General features: G+C 44.1%; 1 protein-coding gene across 1 annotated transcript in view; it reads left to right on the forward strand.

Moving 5' to 3' along the window:
- Positions 1 to 5,062: 5,062 nt before the first annotated feature.
- The window catches only part of LOC124613500 (probable cytochrome P450 305a1), an 85,165-nt gene continuing 63,181 nt past the window's right edge, over positions 5,063 to 27,046 (forward strand). The window contains exon 1 of the mRNA XM_047142208.1: positions 5,063 to 5,179. Coding sequence (XP_046998164.1) covers positions 5,086 to 5,179 — 94 coding nt within the window. The 5' untranslated portion in view covers positions 5,063 to 5,085. The remainder of the gene's footprint in view (positions 5,180 to 27,046) is intronic.

Genomic DNA, 27,046 nt, shown 5'->3' on the forward strand with positions numbered 1-27,046 from the left:
ATCCTGTAACGAAGCGCGCTGCTCTCCGTTGGATCTTCTCTATCTCCTCTATCAACCCTATCTGGTACGGATCCCACACTGCTGAGCAGTATTCAAGCAGTGGCCGAACAAGCATACTGTAACCCACTTCCTTTGTTTTCGGGTTGCATTTCCTTAGGATTCTTCCAATGAATCTCAGTCTGGCATCTGCTTTACCAACCATCAACTTTACATAATCATTCCATTTTAAATCACTCCTAATGCATACTCCCAGATAATTTATGGAATTAACTGCTTCCAGTTGCTGACCTGCTATTTTGTAGCTAAATGATAAGGGATCTATCTTTCTATGTATTCGCAGCGCATTACACTTGTCTACATTGAGATTCAATTGCCATTCCCTGCACCATGCGTCAATTCGCTGCAGATCCTCCTGCATTTCAGTACAATTTTCCATTGTTACAACCTCTCGATATACCACAGCATCATCCGCATAAAGCCTCAGTGAACTTCCGATGTCATCCACAAGGTCATTTATGTATATTATGAATAGCAACGGTTCTACGACACTTCCCTGCGGTACACCTGAAATCACTCTTACTTCGGAAGACTTCTCTCCATTGAGAATGACGTGCTGCGTTCTGTTATCTAGGAACTCTTCAATCCAATCACACAATTGGTCTGATAGTCCATATGCTCTTACTTTGTTCATTAAACGACTGTGGGGAACTGTATCGAACGCCTTGCGGAAGTCAAGAAACATGGCATCTACCTGGTAACCCGTGTCTATGGCCCTCTGAGTCTCGTGGACGAATAGCACGAGCTGGGTTTCACACGACCGTCCTTTTCGAAACCCATGCTGATTCCTACAGAGTAGATTTCTAGTCTCCAGAAAAGTCATTATACTCGAACATAAAATCGTGTTCCAAAATTCTACAACTGATCGACGTTAGAGATATAGATCTATAGTTCTGCACATCTGTTCGACGTCCCTTCTTGAAAACGGGGATGACCTGTGCCCTTTTCCAACCCTTTGGAACGCTACGCTCTTCTAGAGACCTACGGTACACAGCTGCAAGAAGGGGGGCAAGTTCCTTCGCGTACTCTGTGTAAAATAGAACTGGTACCCCATCAAGTCCAGCGGCCTTTCCTCTTTTGAGTGATTTTAATTGTTTCTCTATCCCTCTGTCGTCTATTTCGATATCTACCATTTTGTCATCTGTGCGACAATCTAGAGAAGGAACTACAGTGCAGTGTTCCTATGTGAAACAGCTTTGGAAAAATACATTTAGTATTTCGGCCTTTAGTCTGTCATCCTCTGTTTCAGTACCATTTTGGTCACAGAGTCTCTGGACATTTTGTTTTGATCCACCTACCGCTTTGACATAAGACCAAAATTTCTTAGGATTTTCTGCCAAGTCAGTACATAGAACTTTACTTTCGAATTCATTGAACGCCTCTCGCATAGCCCTCCTCACACTACATTTTGCTTCGCGTAATTTTTGTTTGTTTGCAAGGCTTTGGCTATGTTTATGTTTGCTGCGAAGTTCCCTTTGCTTCCGCAGCAGTTTTCTAACTCGGTTGTTGTACCACGGTGGCTCTTTTCCATCTCTTACGATCTTGCTTGGCACATTCTCATCTAACGCATATTGTACGATGGTTTTGAACTTTGTCCACTGATCCTCAACACTATCTGTACTTGAGACAAAACTTTTGTGTTGAGCCATCAGGTACTCTGTAATCTGCTTTTTGTCATTTTTGCTAAACAGAAAAGCCTTCCTTCCTTTCTTAATATCTCTATTTACGGCTGAAATCATCGATGCAGTAACCGCTTTATGATCGCTGATTCCCTGTTCTGCGTTAACTGTTTCAAATAGTTCGGGTCTGTTTGTCACCAGGAGGTCTAATATGTTATTGCCACGAGTCGGTTCTCTGTTTAACTGCTCAAGGTAGTTTTCAGATAAAGCACTTAAATAAATTTCACTGGACTCTTTGTCCCTGCCACCCGTTATGAACGTTTGAGTCTCCCAGTCTATATTCGGGAAATTAAAATCTCCACCCAGAACTATAACATGGTGGGGCAATCTACTCGAATTATTTTCTTATGTGCGTGCGTGAATGTGGCATCGTGAAGACTATGATTTACCAAACGGGATGATTATGTCGATACTCATGGCTATTTTGCCTTATTGGCGTACCGATTCTCGACTATACGGCCAACGAATGGAAACTTTTTGATCACCCATCATATCGACCAGAGCAGATAACACCGAGAGAATTTGCGTTTGAGAGAATACCAGTGTGAACACTGAAAAGCAAAAGAGCGTCAAAGGACGTAGGGAACGTTACAACTCGGTTATACGGGGTGAACGTTAATGAGACCGCCAAACTGTAGGGGCGGATTCGTGACTGGAAATGGAGGAAAAAAGGCCCTATGAACATGTGTCGGAAATGCACGGTAGATGGCGCTGACAAATGAAAATTCCTCTGACCATGTGCCGTATCTGTAGCCCACAGATGACGATTATTCAGAATGAAGATGCTACTTCTGGTAAAGTTTGCTTCATCGTTAAAGAGGACTTTTGACAGAAATCCTATAATTGTCACGGTCTGTTGCAAAAACCAACGACTAAAGCCTTCCCTTAAAGGGAAATGCGCTGCTGAAAATCCTCGGACTCGTTCCAGGTGACAGGGATAGTAACGGTTGCCATGCAGGATACACATAATCATACTTTTACACCATGTTGGCGGCTCATTTGCCTGGAGCTTGTGTTAGGGTCTCAATATTCTGTAGGAGCCGGTCCTCTAAATCTGGTGTTCGTACAGTCCGCCTGCTCAACGTACGTTCGTCTGTAGAGGAGGCCAAGGACGAATTTAGAATGATAATTGAAACTGCGGTAGAAGACAATAAGAGGGGCCTTCAATAAGTAATGCAATGCATTTTTTTCTCGTCCAGTTTTGGTTGAAAAATGTGCTTTTTATTGTGGGACACCGTGGAACGTTCCTGCTGCAGCCCCTGTAGTTACTTGAAGTTGCGAGAGGTGGTGTCGCTATACGTAGCCTTCAAAATGACGTTTGTAACAGAGGTGTGTTACAAGCACAGAATTCTCATTGCGTTTCTTTTGGCGACAAGAGCATCGCAGATATTCATAGGCGCGTGCAGAATGTCTACAGAAACCTGGCAGTCTGTCATCATCGCAACGAGGTCGCGCAAACCTATCTGATCTCGAGCGTGTCGGCCGGTCGCACACGACTGTACGAGTAATTCGTGTAATTTTGGAACGTCCGGACACTCTGATTCGAGGTGATCAACGGACCACAATCAAACAGCTCGCTGCACAACTGTTCGTCTCTGATGGGAATGCTGACTACTCGTGTAGCAGCTAGGGTGCTCAAATGCGTAAGCCCACTGAGTTTCCCGTCACCTACCAGAAGACCATAAAGACCAACGACGGGCCATATGTGCGGAATTGCTTGCGTGTTACGAGGCGGATCGCGACAATTTTTGTCGAATATCGTCACAGGCTATGAAACATGGGTTCACCACTTCGAACCGGAAACAAAATAGCAATACCTGGAGCGACGCCACACTCTCTCCACTGAAGAAAAAGTTCAAAGTCGTGACCTCAGCCGGTGACGCCGTGGCGACGTTCGATCTGGGACTGTGAAGAGGTTTTTCGATTGATGTCTTCTCTCATAGGGCAACGATAAACTGTGGAGTGTATTGTGCTTCCATCAGAAAACTGAAGAAACGACCTCAGCGTGTTCGTCACCACAAAAATGGAAATGAACTCTACATCTACATCTACGTGATTACTCTGCTATTCGCAATAAAGTTCCTGGCAGAGGGTTCAATGAACCACCTTCATGCTGTCTCTCTACCGTTCCACTCTCGAACGGCACGCGGGAAAAACGAGCACTTAAATTTTTCCGTGCGAGCCCTGATTTCTCTTATTTTATCGTGATGATCATTTCTCCCTATGTAGGTGGGTGCCAACAGAATGTTTTCGCAATCGGAAGAGAAAACTGGTGATTGAAATTTCGAGAGAAGATCTCGTCGCAACGAAAAACGTCTTTGTTTTAATGATTGCCACTCCAATTCACATATCATGTCTGTGACACTATCCGCCCTATTTCGCGATAATACAAAACAAGCTACCCTTCTCTGTACTTTTTCGATGTCATCCATCGGTCCCACCTGATGCGGATCTCACACCGCACAGCAGTAGTCCAGAATAGGACGGACAAGCAAAGTGTTAGCAGTCTCTTTGGTAGACCTGTTGCACCTTCAAGTGTTCTGTCAATGAATCGCAGTCTTTGGTTTGCTCTACCCACAATATTATATATGTGATCATTCAAATTTAGGTTATTTGTAATTGTAATCCCCAAGTATTTAGTAGAATTTACAGCCCCTAGATTTGTGTGACTTATCGCGTAATGGAAATTTAGCCTATTTCTTTTAGTAATCATGTGAATAACTTCGTACTTTTCTTTATTCAGAGTCAATTGTCACTTTTCGCAACACGACAACGCAAGGCCTCACACAAGTCTGCACAGCCCAGATGAGCTCACAGATCTTTAATGTTCTCATCCACCCTACAGCCCGGATCTCGCGCCTACCCACATTCGTCTGTCTGGCCCAATGAAGGACGCACTCCGCGACAAGCAGCACGTCGACGATGGGGAGGTTCCTGATGCAGCAAAACGTCTGCTCCGATGTCGACGAGTGGAGTGGTACCATGTGGGTATACAGAACTTCCCAGTAACGAGACGTAAGGCCGTCGCATAGAACGGAGATTATGTTGAAAAACATGTTTTTGTAGCCGAAAAATGGTGAATAATATGATGTATTGGGATCCTGAATAAAACCACACTGTTTTCAGAGAAAATAAGTGTTGGATTACTTATTGAACGTCCCTGGTGAAATATGGGCAGGAAGTGGGGACGAACTGTCTGCGCTCACGCCACCAGCGTCGGCGCGCAGAGCAGCAGAGGGATTGGGCTCCCCTCCCCTGCGCGGCAGCTCTGGGGAGATAGGCTGTCTGTCGCCGGACTCTGTGGATTCAGTGCCTGCCGGGCCAGCGGCCAGCGAGGGGTAGAGAAGGCATGTTTCCTCTGGCGCTGCCTCTACTGCTCGCCGCGGCCGCCCTAGCCGCCTGGTTCTGGGGGCAGCTGAGGCGCCCTCCGGGATTCCCGCCAGGTAAGGCGCCACCTGCTATTATAAAGTCACCTCAGGAGGTAAGCCTTATCAGTTGCTGTCAAGTCTATGGCTATTTGCAGCGTAATCCCTGTAACGCGCGCTTTTATCCAAGAGGCGGAAAGATTCTAAAATTTCCGATTTTGGTATATTTGATTCGGCGAGTCTGAAGATATCTCGGGCAGCAAGAACTAAGTGTGACGATATTTCAAATGATAGAATCCACTTAATAAATTGTTGCAGGTACAGTACTTCAATACTTACGAGGTAGCAATACTACATATTCCAAAAAATTTTCTTCCGACCTCAGCACATAGAATACAACAAGGACAATCATAAAAATATAGCTAAGAAACGAACAATAATTAATTCCTTACGCAAGTTTACGTCTATATTTAGAAATAAAAAGCTATTTGGGTTCATTTATGAACAAATCCATGACATTTAAAATTATTCCTAAGTAAATTTCGCCGGCCGAAGTGGCCGCGCGGTTCTGGCGCTGCAGTCTGGAACCGCGAGACCGCTACGGTCGCGGGTTCGAATCCTGCCTCGGGCATGGATGTGTGTGATGTCCTTAGGTTAGTTAGGTTTAACTAGTTCTAAGTTCTAGGGGACTAATGACCTCAGCAGTTGAGTCCCATAGTGCTCAGAGCCATTTGAACCATTTGAAGTAAATTTCGAATAAGGATCCGTCTAGTAGTCAAGATCCCAGGTATACTGCTGTTCTGACTCCTCTTTTCCTTGCAGATGTGTTTCATTTACTGTAGTGGATAGTTCCCCCTCTATTTTCAAAGCAGTTGCGCGATTTTTAGGGAATATGGGTCGAAAACGTCGAGAAGCTACAAAATAAGAGAGAGAAATCGGAATCATGTTGTTTTGAAATGCAAAATCTTTCCAAGAAACCATTGGAAGGCCTACCGCTACAGTGAAGACTATTATATACAGGTTTAATCAGAACAGAAAAGTGCGAAAACCAATCCCGAAGTAGATTTTTAGAACATTTCTCGTGGAGAACAGCGTTTAACATTTTAAAATGTTCGGATAATAAGTTGCCGTCTCTTTATCTAAGAATAGATGATGAATGCAGCTAGCCGCTATCTCTGTGTAATGTCTTGTCTGTATAGACGTGTATCTGTTGCCTTTAAGATCCCTTCACCTTCACACATAAATCTGTACAGTAAAGTAAGGGCCTCCCATTTCTTGGCTGATCCGTGATAAGACAGGCGAAAAGTTAGACTAATGGAGGATTATTAGTGTTATCTCTATTTTCATTCGCTCTCTCTCTTTCTCTCCTTTATCAATGTACAGTTTTTAATATAATATTTCATTACGTGAAATCAGCCAAATAGAATCTTTGGTGGAGTCCTTCGTCTTGGTAATCAGCGGCTGGCTTGCTGTAAGAGATCTTTACATTTATTATTACTGTTAAACACTGCATTCAGTCGGGAGAATCAATCGTTGGGACAATTTGTTCCTTTTACTAAAGATTGCGAATTCCAGATGTGTACGAAGCCTTTTTGGACGATTTAACACAGATTCAGTGATTGCAGGCTCTCTTCGACACAGCTGAAACTTCCCCACTAATTACAGGGCCAACCTGATCATCAAATGATTCAGAAAAAACTCATTCGTCCATTCACTCCAGAACAAAAAAGTCACAAACCTTATATATGGAGGAAATTGTGTGTTAAATCCTTCTCCATTACATATCCAGATCTCCGGTGATTCCACGCCTTAATTATTTTCCTTTTACAGTCTCTTTCTCTTCAAACAAACCGCTAGCGGCACAAATGTTAATTGGCTCGCTTTAGCGAGAAGAAAAGCAGAATATGTCTCTCTCAGAAACACGTCAATCCCTCAACAGATACTCCAGAAGCTGTCCTAGTTACCACTCTAACAACCATGGAGAATGCATATATGCATCTCTGTTATTTCAAAGAATAAACGCACTAGAAAATACTTTGGCGTCGACGAGCTGTCGCCGCATATATTACGAGAAAATCAGATCAGATAACTTTTCCAAAGTGAATGAACGTGGATGGTTTGATCGAAAATGATTAATTTGTGCATGGTAGAAGGTATTTTCTTGGGGACATTACAAGCGGTCTAGCAAAAGGTACTTAAAAATGAGCAGAAAAGATCTCGACTGCAAAGGCTGGTAGGCGGTGGTGATGGATCGAGCTGCAGTTATAGCTCCACGAACGTATTCGTTACCACAAAATAAATGTTTTTGGAGTCGAGACTATTTGTGCTCATTTTTAAGGCAATAACGAATTGATCGTCCTGCAGTTCTATCCAAGATGGGGGGAAAAATATCTGTTTAGAGAAGTCAAGAAAAATTCTAAAGTAAGACCTCCAAAATTTGATACTGCAGGTCAACTACACACAGAAAAATCTGTTTCAGAGTAAACTATAATAAATGTGCTTTATGAGGCTGAACTGCCCATAGAAAAGCATACATCAGCAAAATCAACAACTGGAAGCGTGTTGCATTTGCAAGAGAACATAAATCCGAAGGCTCTGATTTCTGGAAGAAGGTTGTGTTTACTGACGAGAGACGATTTGAGCTGTTTTAGTCAAATGGGCAAATAACAGTATGGAGAAAAAGAAATTGCGAACCTGAAGAGAGAAGTATAACAGCCTCTGTTAAGCATGGAGGAGGTTCAGTACTTTCCAGGGCCTGCTTAAGTGCAAGTAGTGTGGGTGATATTTTTTTATTGATGGGATTATGGACCACAACATTTAAATGAACGTTCTAAAAACACATCAGGCCGTAAGTGTGAATCATGTGGGTCTTTCTGAGGATTATATTTTCACACAAGATAATGATACAAAACATACCGTTCTGGATGCAATGTTGTGGCTGTTGTAAGACACTCCCCGTTGGATTTCGATATCACCGCAAACACCGGATATTAAATCAATAGAGAATTTATGAAATTTACTCGACAAGAGTATGACGAATCCTCATATGTCCAACGGAAATGACCTAAAGAACGCTCTAATAGCGGAATGGCGCAAAATTACAATGCAGACAACAGAATCTCTGGTGAAATCCATTATAGTGAAAATGCAAGACCCCTTTGGATGTTCGAGTCCTCCCTCGTGCATGGGTGTGTGTGTTGTCCTTAGAGTAAGTTACTGTAAGTTGGATTAAGTAGTGCGTAAGTTTAAGGACTGATGACCTCATGTAAGTCTATGCGTAAATATTTGTGTGGCTGAGAAAATGCTGTTGCACATCAACAAAAATAATCAACATATCATTTCATTGATTAATATTCTTGAAACTCTACACATAGAATATAAAACTTTTAAAAATGCTTATTCAACATTGTCTTGTACGCCTCGGTAGCTGAACAGTCAGCGCGACGAATGCCAACCGAAGGGCCCCGGGTTCGATTTCCGGCCGGGTCGGAGATTTTATCCGCTCGGGAATTGGATGTTATGTTGTTCGTAAATTCGTATCGTCATAACTGACATTTCACAGTCAAGATGGCTATAGCGACACGTCCCTAGAGCCAATAAATTAGAAAAAAAGAACGTTGATACCTTCAAGAATTTGTTTGCTTGCAAAAGTTCCGATCTGATAATTAAATGGGTGTATTGCATTATTTTCGCGTTTTTGTTTTAAATTTTTTATGTGATTGAATTAATGTAAGCGTAATAAGTGTGTTTCGAAAAACAGGTATAATAGGTTCTTCGTGATATGTAGACTAGATCTTTGGCTCCCAACCATTACGAGACCATTACCCCTGAGCATAATCAGATACTAGGTAGTGAACGTTCCTCCTCCCATCACCATCAATATTAGCGCCTAAAAAACTTTGATATGAAAAGGAACTTTCTTTGGACACTCATTTTTACTACGAACTAATGAGTCAATGAGACAATTGCTACTGCTCACTTCCAACAAAATTCCTCTTATAGAATGACTAGCTGACAAATCCACCATTGTCCGGGTCTTCATTTTGGCAGTTTCCTATTAGAAAAGAAACGTTATGTGTACTCCTGCAGTAGACTCCCAGACAGTCTCTGTACGCTGGGCGCAGTAGCTATGTGTGCCTACAACGAGATTTTGCAAACGTCTCCCTGGCAACGACTCTTCATAGCTCTACATACGTTACCGTTTTCGCCGATAGTAGTTTGCTCTTCGCAGCTGAAAGCTGTTCAAACGTTGCCAGGCGTAAGAGATATCCTTAGTTGTAGGGATGTCTTAGTAGTAAAGAGGAATAAATGTATTACAATTGCATGCATGATGGGGCATTTCCTCACGCATCTCATTGCTTATGGCGTCATAACTCCTGAACTATGGTAGGTAGGCGGTTCTTACCCTAACAGCTATTGTTGTCTGACAGGAAGGGATATGTGTACCACGTTTGTTTGAAATCGCTCCAGTGATTTAGGAGGAGATGTGGCACATACATACACACACACATACATACATCCATCCATTTTTATAGTATGTATGTATGAAGCAATTCTCAGTACATCGCGAGTGCTATCTACAACTCTTTCTCAGAAAAGAAAGCACATTGAGGGTAGACACTTGTTACAGTAGATGGTTCCTCTATAGTACTTCTCTCCCAAGAGACTTTATACACTCCAGCCGGCCGAAGTGGCCATGCGGTTAAAGGCGCTGCAGTCTGGAACCGCAAGACCTCTACGGTCGCAGGTTCGAATCCTGCCTCGGGCATGGATGTTTGTGATGTCCTTAGGTTAGTTAGGTTTAACTAGTTCTAAGTTCTAGGGGACTAATGACCTCAGCAGTTGAGTCCCATAGTGCTCAGAGCCATTTTTGAACTTTATACACTCCTTGAAACCCCGCAGTCAGTTCCACAAGGAAGTGTATGCCGTTATCCATATGAAATAAAAGACACTATTATTAATATATGTTTATATGAAAATACATGTTATTACTACACTGAAGAGCCAAAGGAACAGGTACACCGGCCTAATATTGTGTAGAGCGCTCGCGAGATCGCAGAGGTGCCGCAACACGACACGGCATGGACTCGACTAATTTCTGCAGTAGTGCTGGAGGGGACTGACACCATGAATCCTGCAGGGCTGTCCATAAAACCGCAAGAGTATGAGGGGATGGAGGTCTCTTCTGAGCAGCACAATGCAAGTCATCCCAGATACGTTCAATAATATTCATGTCTGGGGAGCTTGGTGGCCAGCGGAAGTGTTTAAATTCAGAAGAATGTTCCTGGAGCCACTCTATAGCAATTCTGGACATGTGGGGTGTCGCATTGTCCTGCTAGAATTGCCCAAGTCGTCGGAATGCACAATGCACATGTGATCAGACAGGGTGCTTACGTACGTGTCAGAGTCGTATCTAGGCATATCAGGGGTCCCATTTCACTTCAACTGCAGATGCCCCACACCATTACAGAGTCTCCACGAGCTTGAAGAGTCCTCTATTGACCTGCAGGGTCTATGGATTTATAAGGTTGCCCTATACACGTCCATCTTCGATAAAATTTGAAACGAGACTCGTCCGATCAGGCAACATGTTTCCAGTCATCAACAGTCCAATGAAGATATTGACAAGCTCGGGCGAGACATAAAGCTTTGTGTCGTGTAGTCATCAAAGGTACACGAGCGGGCCTTCGGCTCCGAAAGCCCATATCGATTATGTTTCGTTGAATGGTTTGCACGCTGATACTTGTTGATGGCCCAGCACTGAAACCTGCAGCAATTCGCGGAAAGATTGCACTTCAGTCACATTGAACGATCCTCTTCAGTCGTCGTGGCTCTCGTTCTTGCAGGATCTTTTTCCGGCTGCAGTGATGTCGGAGATTTGATGTTTTGACAGATTCCTGATATTTGCGGTATTCTTGTGAAATGGGAAAATCCCCACTTCATCGCTACCTCGAAGATGGTGTGTCCCATCTCTCGTGCACCGACTATAACTTGCTTTATTGAATTTCAATTCCCCATTGCGAAATATAGATATATAAAGGGGGGAACATAATGGAAGACAATATACAAAAGGGGCGACTGTAAAAATGAAGAGAAAAATCTAAAAAAGTAGTGTACATAAAAAACCACCCACTGTGGCGATTAAAAGAACACAAGGCGAAGTATGGCCAAAGCATAAATTTTGCGATGGGTGGCGTATCACAGAACGATCATGGACAGCAACACTATGTACGACTCCAGCACACAATTAAAATCACAGCACTTGACGTCACTGTGGAACAGCACTGAACACAACACTGACATAGCACACTGACAACGAAGAATAAACTGAGAGGATCTGCCAGGGGTAGGGATATGAGGGAGAAGGGAAGAAATGGGGGAATGGGCGTTGCTAGAGAGGGTGGAGGGAGGGGGAGATTGGGTGGGGGGCGCACTGAAGGGGGCTGGGCTGGGAAGGACAGGTAAGGGAAACAGCTGAGGAGAGGGTTCTGAGACTCAGGGGGGGGGGGGGGAGGAGGAAAAACCTGCTCTGGAGGAAGGAGGGGAGAGGAAAAAGGGGAGCCCTGGGGAGGGGGGGAACAAGGTCAGGCTGTTGTTGGTAGGAAGGGTAGACGTCACGGCGAAGTACATCATCTGGGAGTGGAAGGTGCTGGAAATACAGCAATAGAGGCATGGCAACGGGGGTTGGAGAGGAAGGTGGACACCAGGGGGTGGGGGGATCATTCCCGAAGACACTATAAAGGATGCAGATATGTTGGAGGAAAAGGAGAAGATGGGGGAAGGGGAGGAGTTCATACAAGAGTCGTGTGGTGGAAAGAAGACAGATACGAAACACAAGGTGGAGTACATGGCATTCTAGGATTTGGAGGGCCTTATATAAGCAGGGGAAGGGGGTGGAGACCCAGGTAATGCTGGCATAACAGGGGATAGGACGGACGAGCGATTTGTAGGTGTGGAGGATGGTGGAAGGACACAATCCCCATGTCCAGCCAGACAGGAGTTTCAGGAATCAGAGGCAGGTACGGGCTTTCTGCTGGATGGTTGAGAGATGAAGGGTCCAGGTAAGGTGAAAGTCGAGGGTGAGGCCAAGGTATCTCAGGGTGGGGGTGAGCTGGATGGGATGACCATAAATGGTTAGGCAGAAATTATGGAGACGGAAGGAGCGGGTGGTGTGGCCTATGTTGATTGCCTGGGTCTTGGAGGAGTTATGAAGGAACCACTGGTTGTACCAAGTAGTGAACTGGTCAAGGTAGGTTTGGAGGGTGCATTGGGAGCATTGAAGGGTATGATAGAGAGCCAGGAAGGCGGTGTCATCAGCATATTGGAGGAGGCGTACAGGTGGGGGTGACTTGAGTATATTTGTGGTGTACAGGAAATAGAGGAGAGGTGAGAGGGTTGATCCTTGGGGGATGTCAGTGGTGGGCTAAAGGACACGGGTGTTGGTACTGCAGAGGGTGACATAGGAAGGTTGGCCTGAGTGGAAGGAAGCGACCAGACGGACAAAATTGATAAGCAGGGCATAGATTTGGAGTTTAAAGAGGAGACTGGGATGCCATATCGGGTCTTAAGCATATTGGAGGTCAAGGGAAACAAGAATTGCGGAGCAGCGGGAGTTAAGTTGGAGGGAGAGAAGGTGGACAAGGTTAAGGAGTTGGTCTTCGGTGGAGAAGGAGGGTTGGAATCCACACTGGGTAAGGGGGAGTGTGTGGTGTTGATTAAGGTAGTGATGGGTGTGATGGATTTGAAGACCTTGCTGAAGATGGAGGTGAGGCAGATGGGATCATAGGAAGAGGCAACAGAAGGGGGTTTGCTGGGTTTGGCGAATAAGAGAACGCGGGAAGTCTTCCACAGGTCGAGGTTGAAGTCAATGGAGAGGATGACATTGTATAAATCGACAAGGACAGTCAAGAAGGAAGCATTTTCTGAGGTGAGGGCATTTTCTGAGGTTCCAGTAGGTGACACAGACGTGACGAGGGGTCGTGTTGCGACCAGAGGATATGTTTAATGTCTTGTGTTTGGAATGCTGATGTTGGAGAGGGGTAAATGCCCCAAGTACTGGAGACTGGGAGCGAGTGGGTCGACCGAGGTATTGGCGCATTCCACGTCGGTGGGGAAAAGGGAATAATCAAAGTGGGGATAAAAAAAAAAAATGGTTGAAATGGCTCTGAGCACTATGGGACTTAACATCTATGATCATCAGTCCCCTAGAACTTAGAACTACCTAAACCTAACTAACCTAAGGACACCACACAACACCCAGTCATCACAAGGCAGAGAATATCCCTGACCCCACCGGGAATCGAACCCGGGAACCCGGGCGCTGGAAGCGAGAACGCTACCGCACGACCACGAGCTGCGGACAAAAAAGTGGGGATCATCATGGATGGAGAACACCTCAGAAAGGTGGGAAGTAAAGTGGTTGGCCCTACTGATTTTGCCAGGAAGGAGGTAGTCATTATGGAGACAGAGGTAATGGAGTGCACAATGGGAACCAGTAAGGTAATGGAAGGTAGACCAGTACTTGGAGGACTTAATAGAAAGGGCGATGTTGAGTCATGAATAGGTCTGGCGCCAGTCCTGGCGTTTCTTTGCTGTAATGAAGTTCTGAACAAGTTGCTGTATTTGCTGGTGGCGGTGGAGGGTTTAACCTGTCATGAATGCACAGGAATGAGCGATAGAGGCGGAATGGAGAGTGGGGCGGTGGGGTTGGATGGTTATAGTAGGAACATGGGCCTCCACAGCGTCAGTAACGGCCTTCTGAAGGAAGGACGAGTGTGGATGATCTTGTTGGGATGGTGATAGGTAAGAGGGTGGCTTTTGACCTGAGTGGCGATGGATTTCTGGTAGGCAGTGCAGTTGGTGCGACAGTAGTCATGGACTACCTTGGGAGGGGGTGCAGGGTGGGGAGCCAGAGGTGGATGGTGAGCAGACATTATGGTGAGAAGGACAGGGAGGTGGTCGCTACCTGTGTGGTCGAGGGTGTCAACTGCGATACACCCAAGGAGGTTGGCAGAGGCTATGACAACATCAGGGGTGGTGTTGCTTTCAGGACAGGTGTGCTGGGGAAGATGAACAAGGTCATCTTGGATTGTGGGGAGGAACTGATGCCACTGTCAAAGGGTGGCAGGGGAGCAGCCATGGATGTTGATGTCGGCGACAATCATGTAGGTGGAGAAGGTGTGGTCAATGTGGGAGATGAAGGCATAGGGAATAGGAGCAGTGGAGCAGACATAGATGTGGTGCAGGTGAGGGCGAGGGAGGGGAAAAAACATTGAGGATAAGGTGTTTGGTGGGGTCATTGAGGAGGGGTGATGGCCAGACGGGGATATGCTGAAGGTGGCTGATGGTAACTCCACCTTGCCCTCTGGGACCAGGAGCATCAGTTCAGCGGAGGATATATGGAGAGGTGTGGACAGTATGGTGGGGATGGAGAAAGGTTTCATTTAAGTGGAAGGTGTCGACCCGGTGTTGGGAGAGGCCATTCATGAGGAGGTATTTGTTGATGTGGAAGGAGCAGATGTTTTTGAAAAGGATGTGACACTCATGCCACACCATGGCGAGAAGAGGGAGGTGAAGGGAGAGGAGAGGAGTGGCTTAAACTAAGGTGTTGAGGTGGGTGGGGGAGAAGTGGGATTGGTTGTGGGAGTAAGTGGCGAAGACAGAGAAGGCAATGAGGGAGATCTGTTGGAGGGTGTGGGGGCATTGGAAAGGGTGAATGTTTTGGAGGACTAAGGTTAAGAAACAAGTGATGTCTTCAGCCCTGGGGGATGGATAGAGGGAATTGTTGGGGTGGACAGGAGGGTCAATGGGAGGGATGGGGACAGTAAGCCCAGGGGTGGCAGATGGGGGTTTCGCCTTACTTTTGTAGGAGCAGGTGGGATGGGGTCCATTGCAGGTGTTACAGGAAGGAAGGATGCGAGGTTGCGGCAGGTTTCGAGAAAATAGGAGGCCTTGAATTGGAGACAGGTGGGGGGGGGGTTACAGTTGGGGTCAGGTGATCATTATGCATGAGGCAGCACTGGCAGCGGTAGGATTGGGGAGGAGATTTGGAGGATTCAGCTGGGTGGTGGCAGCGAAAAATCAGGGCACCCTGGGTGAGGAGGTGGTCGATGGAGGGGGCGGACTCTGAAAAGATTCACATAAGAGTGACCAGAGGCATTGTGGATACAGTGGGGAGAGCAGCTTTCAAGGTCAGGGTGAGAGTTCACTGGCTGACCTTGGTGATCAAAGTGGTGTAGGTTGGGGGGCGACTGGGAGGCTGGGGCTGGCGAGGAGAGGAAGAGGAGAGGAAGTGTGTATGGGGGTCAGACATGACGTGTGTGTATGAAAGGAGGGTGAGGGGGACTTGATGAGGACTGAGTCCCTCTGGGGAATCAGTTGGGAGATGGGAGCACCTGGGAGATACTTTCGTATCCCCATGATGAGGTTATGGGCATCGAGGAGATTGGGGCCTGGGGTTGAAAGGATGAAGGTGTGGAGGGTGGGAGCCAGTGTATGGGTGACAGAAAGAGGGGTGGTATCCATGGAGACGATGGATTAATTTCTTCTGATCTGGCAGAAATTGGAAGACCACAGGAGGCAAATTCTTCGTATCTGTGACTGCTAATAAATATAATAACAATAATAAAGTTTAGGCCCTACCTCAGTGAAATAGCCATTACATACAGTGATCACAATAAACGAGGCATATTGATTTATTGTCAGCACTGGACATAACAGGAAACAGAACTGGTTTTGTTCTGTCAGATACAATGAAAAGAAGGCGAAATTAAAGAAGATAAACACATTTCCATTTGATGAAGACGAACAAAAAAGCAGAACAATACTTCACAATAGGACAAACTGCACACTACCATTTCTTTTCACTGTCATATTGCATAACACATTGTTTATGAATCAACTGGCCCTCCTTGTAACTAGAAACACTTTTTCTTGGGGTCAAAATGTCCACTTAAGCCTGTGGGATGTTGCTCCATTCCTCCACAGCGGCCTCTATATGGTCTCTGATGGGTCAGGACGATTCTTAACCGCTCGTTTTAGCAGGCCCATGCATTTTCAGTAAAGTGAGATCTGAGGAATATGGGCGCCATTCCATCCGACTGTTTGTATGCTCTACCCCAAAATGTAAGTGAAGTACCTCGATAAGAGAGGCGGTCTACGATACAGTTGGGATGTAAACGCTATACTCGTTGCCTCCACACACGACTATCATTATTGTCAGGGTAGAGAATGATAGGGTCTCATCACAAAAGAGCCTTGTGTCCTATTACTTCCTAGTTGACAAACAATGGTTTCGTGCCCATGCGACATGAGCCCCTCCCCGAACCCAGTTTAGAGCAGGAGTTTTGAGAGGTCTTCTGGGACTTAATTCCTGCTCATGGAGCCAATTTCATATGATCTGCGGTCACACCTGCACTCCTGTAGATTTTTGAGCTGCCGCCATAGACATGTCGCATTGTATTCATTGTCTACTTGCTGTTGTATGCAGATATCGGTCCCGCACACCTGTTGTTTTTGCTCCGCAGACGATCCTCAACTGATACTGCCTCTAGAAACTTGTTCGAGGTTTTAGAGACATTACTTTGACTTACAGCGACACTCAATGCGACGTCGGCCTGTCTCATTCGCTACCTCCTTGGAGTATACAGAGCCTCTGATCGTACGTTATTGTCGTCCGAATAATTTTGAAGCAACACAAATCTTTTGATGATACACAGCACAAGCAGTGCAATGTTTAAGGGTGATACGATTGCCATAGACTGCACATACCGTCCCCTTTCGGTAGAAACATGGACTGTTTCCACTAAAATTTCATTACAGACAAACCAATGTAGTGATATCATAGAGTGTTTCTGGATCGCAACGTTCAGTTTTAAAGTTTAGGCAATTGACGACATTAAATTTGACCACTGCAGTTACTGTTATGTTGTGCTGTCAACTGGTTCGTTTATTATTGCAAAGTACATAACCAAACAATTTCTAATCTATTGTGGGAACTATTTAGAACTCGGAGAATGCACTTTCATCAGACATTTAAACGTATGTGATATACACGTGTCAATTTTACTGTCATAACTACAAGTTACCAGGTATATGTGTAGTGGGTGAATTATGTGAGAAAGATTTTGTGTGTACGACAAACTGCAAGCTCCACCACGTTGTGTCACGCATTAATGCTAGTATTTGAAAGTAATGTAATTAATGGTAACTTTTGTAATCAGTATTACACTCTTACGAAATAACGATAATGGAAACGATATTTTAAAAATAATTTAGTTTCATGACCGAACGACAACGGAAACCTTTGTGCCTACCCCACGGGGAATTACATTTTACCCTTCAGGCGATAATTACCTCCAGGTTGGGAACCACTGGTCTAGATGCATGTAAGGAAATCCCAAAATCTTCATTCAACTTGACCTGTAGAAGTGACTCTTAACCACGTCGGACTGGACCAAGGTATTTCTCGTCTCCCCAATTTGATATTTTGCTGTTGAACCACACCAACTGAACTGCATTCTTCGTAAGTCTACGGATTCTTATTGCACCATGTAGCATCCTGCTGAGATCGAGAAGGTACCAGTTTCTGGAAAAAAGACCACTATTCGGCCCTGAAATTTCACAGATTTTTCCCTCATATCTAACATGGAAAATATTATTTTCTTTTACCGATTGAAGAATAGATGAACACACGAAATAAGATGTCTAAGACATCTTGAATAGGCCGGCCGGTGTGGCCGAGCGGTTTTAGGCGCTTCAGTCTGGAACCGCGCGACCGCTACGGTGGCAGGTTCCAATCCTGCCTCGGCCATGTATGTGTGTGATGCCCTTGGGTTAGTTAGGTTTCAGTAGTTCTAAGTTCTAGGGGACTGATGACCTCAGATGTTAAGTTCCATAGTGCTCAGAGCCATTTGAACCATTTTTTGAACATCTTGAATAAATCTGTCATGTAAAACTACATGTTTCTTCGTGCACGCAACGCAGTAATGGCACTTAGGAGGAAGCGAAGTGAAAACGTTGGGGACTGCATCTATGCACTGTCCTTTAGAAGGTCACATCCATCTTCAGTACAAAAGAGCGCAAAATCCTCCGCCGCGCCATGGAAACGTGAATAGCCAAACAAGCCAAAGATTCAGTGTTTACCATCATCGCACTCGGCAATGCTAAAACTGTGGTTTAGTAGAATCGCCGAAAATTGATTTCTAGAAATGAGTCATAATTGTGAATTGTATGTAGAGTCCGTAGCACAGAACCTAGAAAACTTTTGAGCATGTTCGATGTAGGAACCTTGTGAAACACCTAGAGGAAACGAAGGCTCTCACAGAGAAGCAATATGTGTCCAGCAGAAACAATATGGCGTAGTGTTTCATTTATTTTTCACTTTATTTTTTGATGAACATGTTTTGCAGATCCATATTTGCGAGCAAGTCGCTTGAATGTGGAATGTATCGACATATGTAATAGTAATTATCAATGGACTACATTCTATACAGTAGAAGTAATAAGATATAAAAACAGTGTTGTGTTTTACGTTACTTTTCTTTGCTATCTTTCTTCAAAATACTTGTCGATAGCGACAATAATTATGAATTTAGAACTCTATGTGGCACATAACAGAACCATTCAAAAGCTTCCATTTATTACAACAAAGGAATTATTTCATTAATATTAAAAATACTTCCTATGGTTCTAAAAAAATGTATTTATTTAGTCACAAAACGGTTTTCGGTTTCTCAGGCTATCTTCAGGTACCACAATGCAGTTGTCACCTGAAGATGGCCTGAGAAGCCGAAAGCCGGTTTGTGATCAAATAAATACAAATATTCAGGACTTTTGGAGTGTTTACCATTTTTGATATTATTATCACGTTCTGCCAGCACCGACGGAAAATACAGTTAATATTATAAAATTATATCATTGTTTAAAATAGGGTGTCAAACAGGTACTTATTTAAATTAATCGTAAATAAAGGTATATATTATTTTTTGCGTCTGTGATATCACTTGGCAGTGAATTTAAAAATTTCCCCCATTTTGTACCAGTATCGAATATTTCAGCTCAGAGTGGAGATCGTCTTCCCTTCTAGTGTTATGATCATGGTGATGGCAGTCAATTTCGTGTTGAGCAGGGCTATAAATGACAAAAGACGTCTGGTAGTACATGTAGGAGATGATGTAGTCATTACACCGATTTGTTTGTAAAGATTGCACCGCGAGTTCGAGGACGACCCCACTCAAGATTGAAACTACTCTTTGCTGTTCTGTAAAGATGGTGGCACGGTGGCACACCGGACACGCATTCTGAAGCACAGTGATTCAGATCCTCGTCTGGTTAGGTTTCTGTGATTTCCTTAAGTTGCTTCGACAGGACATTAAACCCTAAAGATCTCAAATGAATGATTAACGTACAGGTTTTGACCACTACAACAATAGTACTTTGCCAAAACGTAACTTCATACTGCCAACGGTGTTACTAGGAGCGGATGTAAACAAACCGTTTCTCACACATTGATCACTCTTGTATGGCAGACAGGATATAAAACAGACACCCGTCATTCTACGAAAGTAGAAATAACGCACAGAGGTAACAATTGCTTAAGGAACTTTATACAAGGTGTCCCAGGAAAATGGTCAACACTCAGGACTATGGCAGGAACGATCATTTGAAGCAAAAGAAACTTTATACGGACACGTGCCCTATTCCGGATGGTTTCCGAGATAGAACGTAATTCATGTACACTGTTATTTATGTACTTTATTATTCAATACATTGTCAGGTTTACACATGTACAACGGTTAGTAAACATTGCAATACGCGTTCTACAAAGTATCAATTTAAAAGTACATATTTTTAAGACATTCACCTTCAAGCGTTATTGTACATGTCGCATTGCAGCTGCTGTACACTTAACAAAATGTTCGAAGATCCCACCGTCAACTCCAATGCATTTTTACATTCTGGAGAGAACATGTTGTGCTGCTTCCCTAACGAAGGAAGCGTCCACTATGCGACCAAGAATTTCATCTCTCGCATTTACTTTTCGTTTATACGCTCCAGACTTAATACGACCTCAAGAGCAAAAACTTATTGGAGTAAGGTCTGGTGATCTTGGTGGCAAGTTAATTGTACTACCACGACCAATCCAGCGATTAGGGTAAGTGCGTTCGAGATGTTCTGGTAAAATGTGGAGGGGTTCTGTCCTGCTGAAAGTAGAGTCCAGTTCGCGTGGCCGAAATAATACCCTCAAGGTGTTCAACAAAAGAATTTTCCAAAAAATGCAAATAATTCTGTCCTGTCATTCTCTTCTCAAAAGCGACTGGCCCTATCAACATGTTACCGAACACGCCGCTCGAAACACTGATCGAAGAATGAACTTCGGAATTGGTTTCCACTGTAGCTTGTGGATTTTCCTGCCACCATCAATGATAATTACGTGTCTTGTTGATTCTACTCCGTGTAAGTGAGCTTCATCGGTGAATAGTATTAATGGATGAAAATTGTCATTTAAACAGCGCCAGTTACTCAAGTTGTGTGGTATTGACGCCAATGTGATGATTGTGGACACGCAGTATGTGAAGTGCGTACAAGCTTTTGTCATGTAATATTCGCCATACACGTGTTCATGGGACATCGGTACGTGCAGAAAGTCGCCATGCACTAGTAGTAGCACTACGCTGCACCATTTCAACAACGTGCTACTGTTCATACACACGTTCAGAATATAAAAATTTAAAAACCTCAACACAAAAAGACCTCTAAAAGGTGATGTGGAATGTTTATGGCCCTATAAGTTTTATTCAAGTAGTAATATTTTGATCCAAGCGTTGTCGCCTCGGGGGATCGCTAAGTAAACTAAAAAAAGAAGTTAACAGCAGCTATCCTTCCTGGTACAGCATACTTTCATTATTGCTGGGTATAAGCCTCTTCTATTTGGTGTCATCTCTTCCAGTCCTTCTCGTCCCGCATCCACACCTCAAAATAGCTTGTGAAGTTATAAATACTTGTTACGTAAAATGTGAAAATCAGTCCGTCTTATTACTCTCACACTGTTAAAGAAAAGAGATACGTATTTCTTTTATATCATATTTTACGTACTTACGTACGAACTTAGTTTCTTGCATTAATCTATCATGCGAGGCCTACGTCCTGCAGTCGTCTGATGACAGCGTACTAACTCATGCTTGACTAAACGGTGAGAGCGAGTATGTTGCGCGCAGTCCGTGACCAGATGCGGTGACCCGAACTGGCAGTCGGATGAAGGCAGGCGTTGTTGACGGTTGTGTCTAAACTGGGAGTTTTTCTTAGTAAATTAATTAAAATTCGTGCTCAACGACCTGATATCGTTGTTCTGATATTTACCTACGTTTCCAAAGAAGCTTACTTGTATTTAAGTTTCGTACTTTTATCATTTTTAGATGTATTCTGTTTTTATTTACTTTGCGGATCCCTGACGCGACGAAGCATGGATCAAAATATTAGTACATACTGTATATTGAATTTAAAAGGGCAGTAATTTTTTTACTTTTTGGAAGTCTTTTTGTGTCTGAGTTTCTTTTTTTAATTTTTGATTTAAGTTTTATTTTTGCTTTTTAAACTTTATATTTTCTAGTAGGCACGGTACGATCGACGTTATATTCCCTAATTCACACAAGTACTTTCCGGGACGTAACACGAAAATTGCGACGGGAGATCTTTTTAACTTACGCTGTTTATGTTTTTCTTTTTTTAATTCATACATGTATATGTAGAGCTCAATATTTATGAAACTTCGTGGAAATGTTGATCAAATAACGGGCATTAGTGATTAAACTCTGAATGCCTTCGGAACTGATGTCCACATCAACATGAGATTTGCTCCCCAATGGCCCGGGTTATCTCCTGTCTAGGATGTAGCGTGGAAGCAGACAGATCCGAAGGTCGTCTTGAGGATTTCTTGGAAAGCCTGAAGCACATTCCGTATCAATTCATTAAGGTTGCTGAATGGAGGCTAGTATGTAGGATTACACTTCCTATCGTATCCTAGGCGTGCTCTGTGGGCGACAGACCAGGGGACGAGGTTTCGTACACTCCTCAAGACGTCTAAGGCGTACACTGCATTTCAGGATGAAGCATTGTGCTGTTGAAATTATACATTAGCGAAGCTCTTTAGTGAAGGCTATGACAATAAGGTTTACAATTCTTCCCACATGTTGGTGACTATTCAGCCGCCTTTCAACAATTACCAAATTGATCCTATTGTTATAACCAATATCTCCCGATACCGTGTTTGGGCCAGCCACTGTGGCCGAGCGGTTCTAGGCGCTCAGTCCGGAACCGTGCTGCTGCTACAGTCGCAGGTTCGAATCCTGCCTCGGGCATGGATGTGTGTGATGTCCTTAGGTTAGTTAAGTTTAAGTAGTTCTAAGTATGATGGACTGATGACCTCAGATGTTAAGAACCATAGTGCTTAGAGCCACTTGAACCATTTGATACCATGATTCTTTGAGGTGTATGGAGCTCACGAGTCGCTGCTTCCTACGACGTTTCACACGTCGCCTATGGACACGATGGCCACGATCTGACCGCCACAAGCCGGCCGGTGTGGCCGTTCGGTTCTAGGCGCTTCAGTCTGGAACCGCGTGACCGCTACGGTCGCAGGTTCGAATCCTGCCTCGGGCATGGATGTGTGTGATGTTCTTAGGTTAGTTAAGTTTAAGTAGTTCTAAGTTCTAGGGGATTGATGACCATAGATGTTAAGTCTCATAGTGCTCAGAGCCATTTGAACCATTTGACCCCCACAGACTGAAGCGGGACTCATCACCGAACACCACAGGATGGAACTCAATGTCCTGGTCGACTTTGGCTCCACACCCCGCACGTTTCTATTGTGTGTAGTACGGCGTCACTGGTAAACGACGCATGGCATCTCGAGATATCAATCCTTCTTCACTGCGGTTCTTGGTGACACTTTGGCCTGTAACATCTGTCGAATTTCACCTGTTGCCATCCGTCTCTTCGCGAGAGTAAGTCGAACAATCCTAAGATCTTAAGGTGGTGTCGTCCCTGTGGAAGGACCCATGTCCACTCCTCTTACCAAATTGTTGTCTTGAGTCCGCCTCGTCACGGCATGTTCTGCAGTAGTCCGTTCGATCTGTCGGAATGTTGCTCCCACGTCCCTAATATTAATGATTGGGCCTGTCTCAAAGTCCGAAAGATGGCGATAAGAAGGCCGTGCAGTAGTATGTTCGATCTGTCGGTATGTTGCTCCCACGTCCCTAATATTAATGATTGGGCCTGTCTCAAAGTCTGAAAGATGGCGATAAGAAGGCCTTGCATGTCCTCTGTGCATGCTGTCTCACGATCTCCATCTGAAGAGTACCAGTAACGGTAGACGCATCCATAGACACTTACAAGCTTACTCACACAATTACACTACTGGCCATTAAAATTGCTACACCAAGAAGAAATGCAGATGATAAACGGGTATTCATTGGACAAATATATTATGGCGATGTGATTACATGTGATTACATTTTCACGCAATTTGGGAGCATAGATCCTGAGAAATCAATACTCAGAACAACCACCTCTGGCCATAATAACGGCCTTCATGCGCCTGGGCATTGAGTCAAACAGAGCTTGAATGGCGTGAACAGGTATAGCTGCCCATGCAGCTTCAACACGATACCACAGTTTATCAGGAGTAGTGACTGGCGTATTGTGACGAGCCAGTCGCTCGGCCACCATTGACCAAACGTTTCAATTGGTGAGAGACCTGGAGAATGTGCTGGCGAGGGCAGCAGTCGAACATTTTCTGTGTCCAGAAAGGCCCGTACAGGACCTGCAACATGCGGTCGTGCATTATCCTGCTGAAATGTAGGGTTTCGCAGGGATCGAATGAAGGGTAGAGCCACGGATTGTACCGCATCTTAAATGTAACGTCCACTGTTCAAAGTGCCGTCATTGTGAACACGCTTCCAATGTGCGTTCACCGCGATGTCGCAAAACACGGATGCGACCATCATGATGCTGTAAACAGAACCTGGATTCATCCGAAATAGGACGTTTTGTCATTCGTGCACCCAGGTCCGTCGCTGAGTACACCATCACAGGCGCTCCTGTCTGTGATGCAGCGTCAAGGGTAACCGCAGCCATGGTCTCCGAGCTGATAGTCCATGCTGCAGGAAAGTCGTCGAACTGTTCATGCAGATGGCTGTTGTCTTGCAAACGTCCTCATCTGTTGACTCAGGGATCGAGACGTGGCTGCACGATCCGTTACAGCCATGGGGACAAGATGCCTGTCATCTGAACTGCTAGTAATACGAGGCCACTGAGATCGAGCACGGCATTCCGTATTACCCTCCTGAACCCACCGATTCCATATCATGTTCTGCTTAACAGTCATTGGATCTCGACCAACGCGAGCAGCAATGTCGCGATACGATAAACTGCAGTCGCGATAGGCTACAATCCCACCTTTATCAAAGTCGGAAACGTGATGGTACGCATTTCTCATCCTTACACGAGGCATCACACAACGTTTCACCAGGCAACGCCGGTCAACCGCTGTTTGTGTATGAGAAATCGGTTGGAAACTTTCCTCATGTCAGCACGTTGCAGGTGTCGCCACCGTCGCCAACCTTGTGTGAATGCTCTGAAAAGCTAATCAATTGCATATCACAGCATCTTCTTCCTGTCGGTTAAATTTCGCGTCTGTAGCACGTCATCTTCGTGGTGAAGCAATTTTAATGGCCAGTATTGTATTTAGATCTAAGACACCTTTTTTCAGTGTTGAAGATAAACTCGCATAAGGATGAAATTTGAACCCACCTATCAATAAACATGTATCAAGTTCGCGCATACGTTCCTAGGGTTTTTGTTTTGCATATTGGTATTACAGTTGCGATGAGCATGTTTATCAATTGTCATTTTTTATTTGTGGCTCACTATTGCCATATGAGTTTACATACTCTCATTTTGTCACTTGAAGGTAGCGAGTGGATCTGTGAACGCTAGGAAATGTAATGTCAATCAGAACATTTCCGACATATTCTTCTGTTTCGGTTCAATAAGAGGGCTGAAAACAGCGGAGGCAGTCAGAAACATTTGCGCCGTGTAAGAAACAATGCCATTGGATAGAGAACGGCAAGAAAATGGTGTTCTCCTTTTAAGGGGGATCGTTTAAACTTTATTACTCTCCACGTACAGAAAGACCTTCGAGGTTTGATGAAGATCGTTTAAACGGATTAATCCTCAATTATCCACGTTTGTGTACTAGAGAACAGGCAAATGTGATTAACTGCGACCGTTACACCGTCGTGACCTTCTCGTACAGCATGTGATTCCTGCTTTGGAATAGCGCAGCAGTGTGGAAACCACAGTTTTCATGCAAGATGGGGCAACAGCTCATGTCGCTCGCCCAGTGGAAGATCTATGTTATGCAACCTCCCATGAACGTGTTGCCTCCAGACTTTTCCAGATACGTAGTCCGTAGGATTACCTGATCTGAATCCATGTATTTTTCCTCTGTGGATGTGTAACAGAATGCGTTCATCAGGAACCTGTTCGGTCTCTACCCGATGTGAAGGCCAATATACAGGAACACGTTACTCAGATTCCAACGGTACTGCTGCGGGTAGCTGTTAATCACATCGATTTATGGAAGCAGCATCTCATCGACGCCTCAAGCGTTCATACTGAACAAATTATGTAATCGGCGTTTAATAATACACTGACAGAAATAAATCGCAACACAAAACAGTAATTAATGCGCAGTTTCTAGGCAATATATTTATGTAATTAACTTTTCAAGATTATAATCTAATGTAAGTGCGACATAAACCAATGCAAATGATTTTAACATTTTTATGCAGCGACAGCAACTGGTATTGTTTGTATAAGAATATACAGCCTACATTTGCAGGTTAACTTTATCGTTTACCTAGGTTTCAACGTTAGTAGTAACGTCTTCTTCAGAACCTGCAGAAAGTTACTATTATAATGTGCTAGTAAATTATGTTAGATATGGTCATCCTACAGGATGCAACGTGTAGTACTTACATAAAATATTATTTAAATGTTTGCCTAAAACAAGCAATGTCCTAAGTCAACTTTATAAAACTTGATGCATAACCATAAGGCTTTATCACTTCTATTAAACAAGCTGTAGCAAATTCACTTTAGGCCCGTTGTATGGGCCTCGTCGTGTGACTAGAGACTGCGGACCGCGAGGGTTTCGCGGTCTGCCTCACAGAGGACGGCGCGCATGCGTGAGACGTATAAAATCAAACTCTTTATTACGCACGCGCCAGATAACATTTTTGCTATAAATTAATTTTATACTTTACTATTGTCAGTTAATTACAGTATCCAGCATGTTTACATTCTACTACAGAGCCTTATAAACTGACCAACAAATCTCGTAAGAACATCTGTACGAAAGGTTCTTTTATTACAGAAACTGTAATGGTCATATGCATTAACAGTTATTGTAAACCTAATATAGGCTGGAAGCCTTCGAAGTATGCCCTATTTTTTTAGATACAGTTGATCGTTCAGTAAATTGCCTCTATCTGTAATAAGGTGTGCATAAATTTGTAGTTCCTCAAGCGTGTCGAGTCTATATCCCTTAATTTCATGATGTAGTAGCTCTATATCACGTAAAGGTTTAGGTGTGTGAGCCATTTGCACCAGATGTTCCGCAAAGGCTGACCCCCGTGTTCCTACGTTCTTTATTGGAAGATGTTTTTTAAACCTTGCTGCTATAGCTCTGCCTGTTTGACCTATGTAATAACATGGGCAATCATCACACATAATCTTATATACGCCTGATTTCGCTGACTCATCACAGTCTTTGCTTTAGCCTATTACTCGGCGAGAAGGAAATTTTAAAACCTGAATTTTTCAACAGGAGCCCTATCTTGTAGGAGACATTACCTATATAAGGAACCGACAACCATTTCTTGG

This window comes from Schistocerca americana, chromosome 4 (genome assembly GCF_021461395.2).
Source record: "Schistocerca americana isolate TAMUIC-IGC-003095 chromosome 4, iqSchAmer2.1, whole genome shotgun sequence".
In the NCBI taxonomy this organism is placed as follows: Eukaryota; Metazoa; Arthropoda; class Insecta; order Orthoptera; family Acrididae; genus Schistocerca; species Schistocerca americana.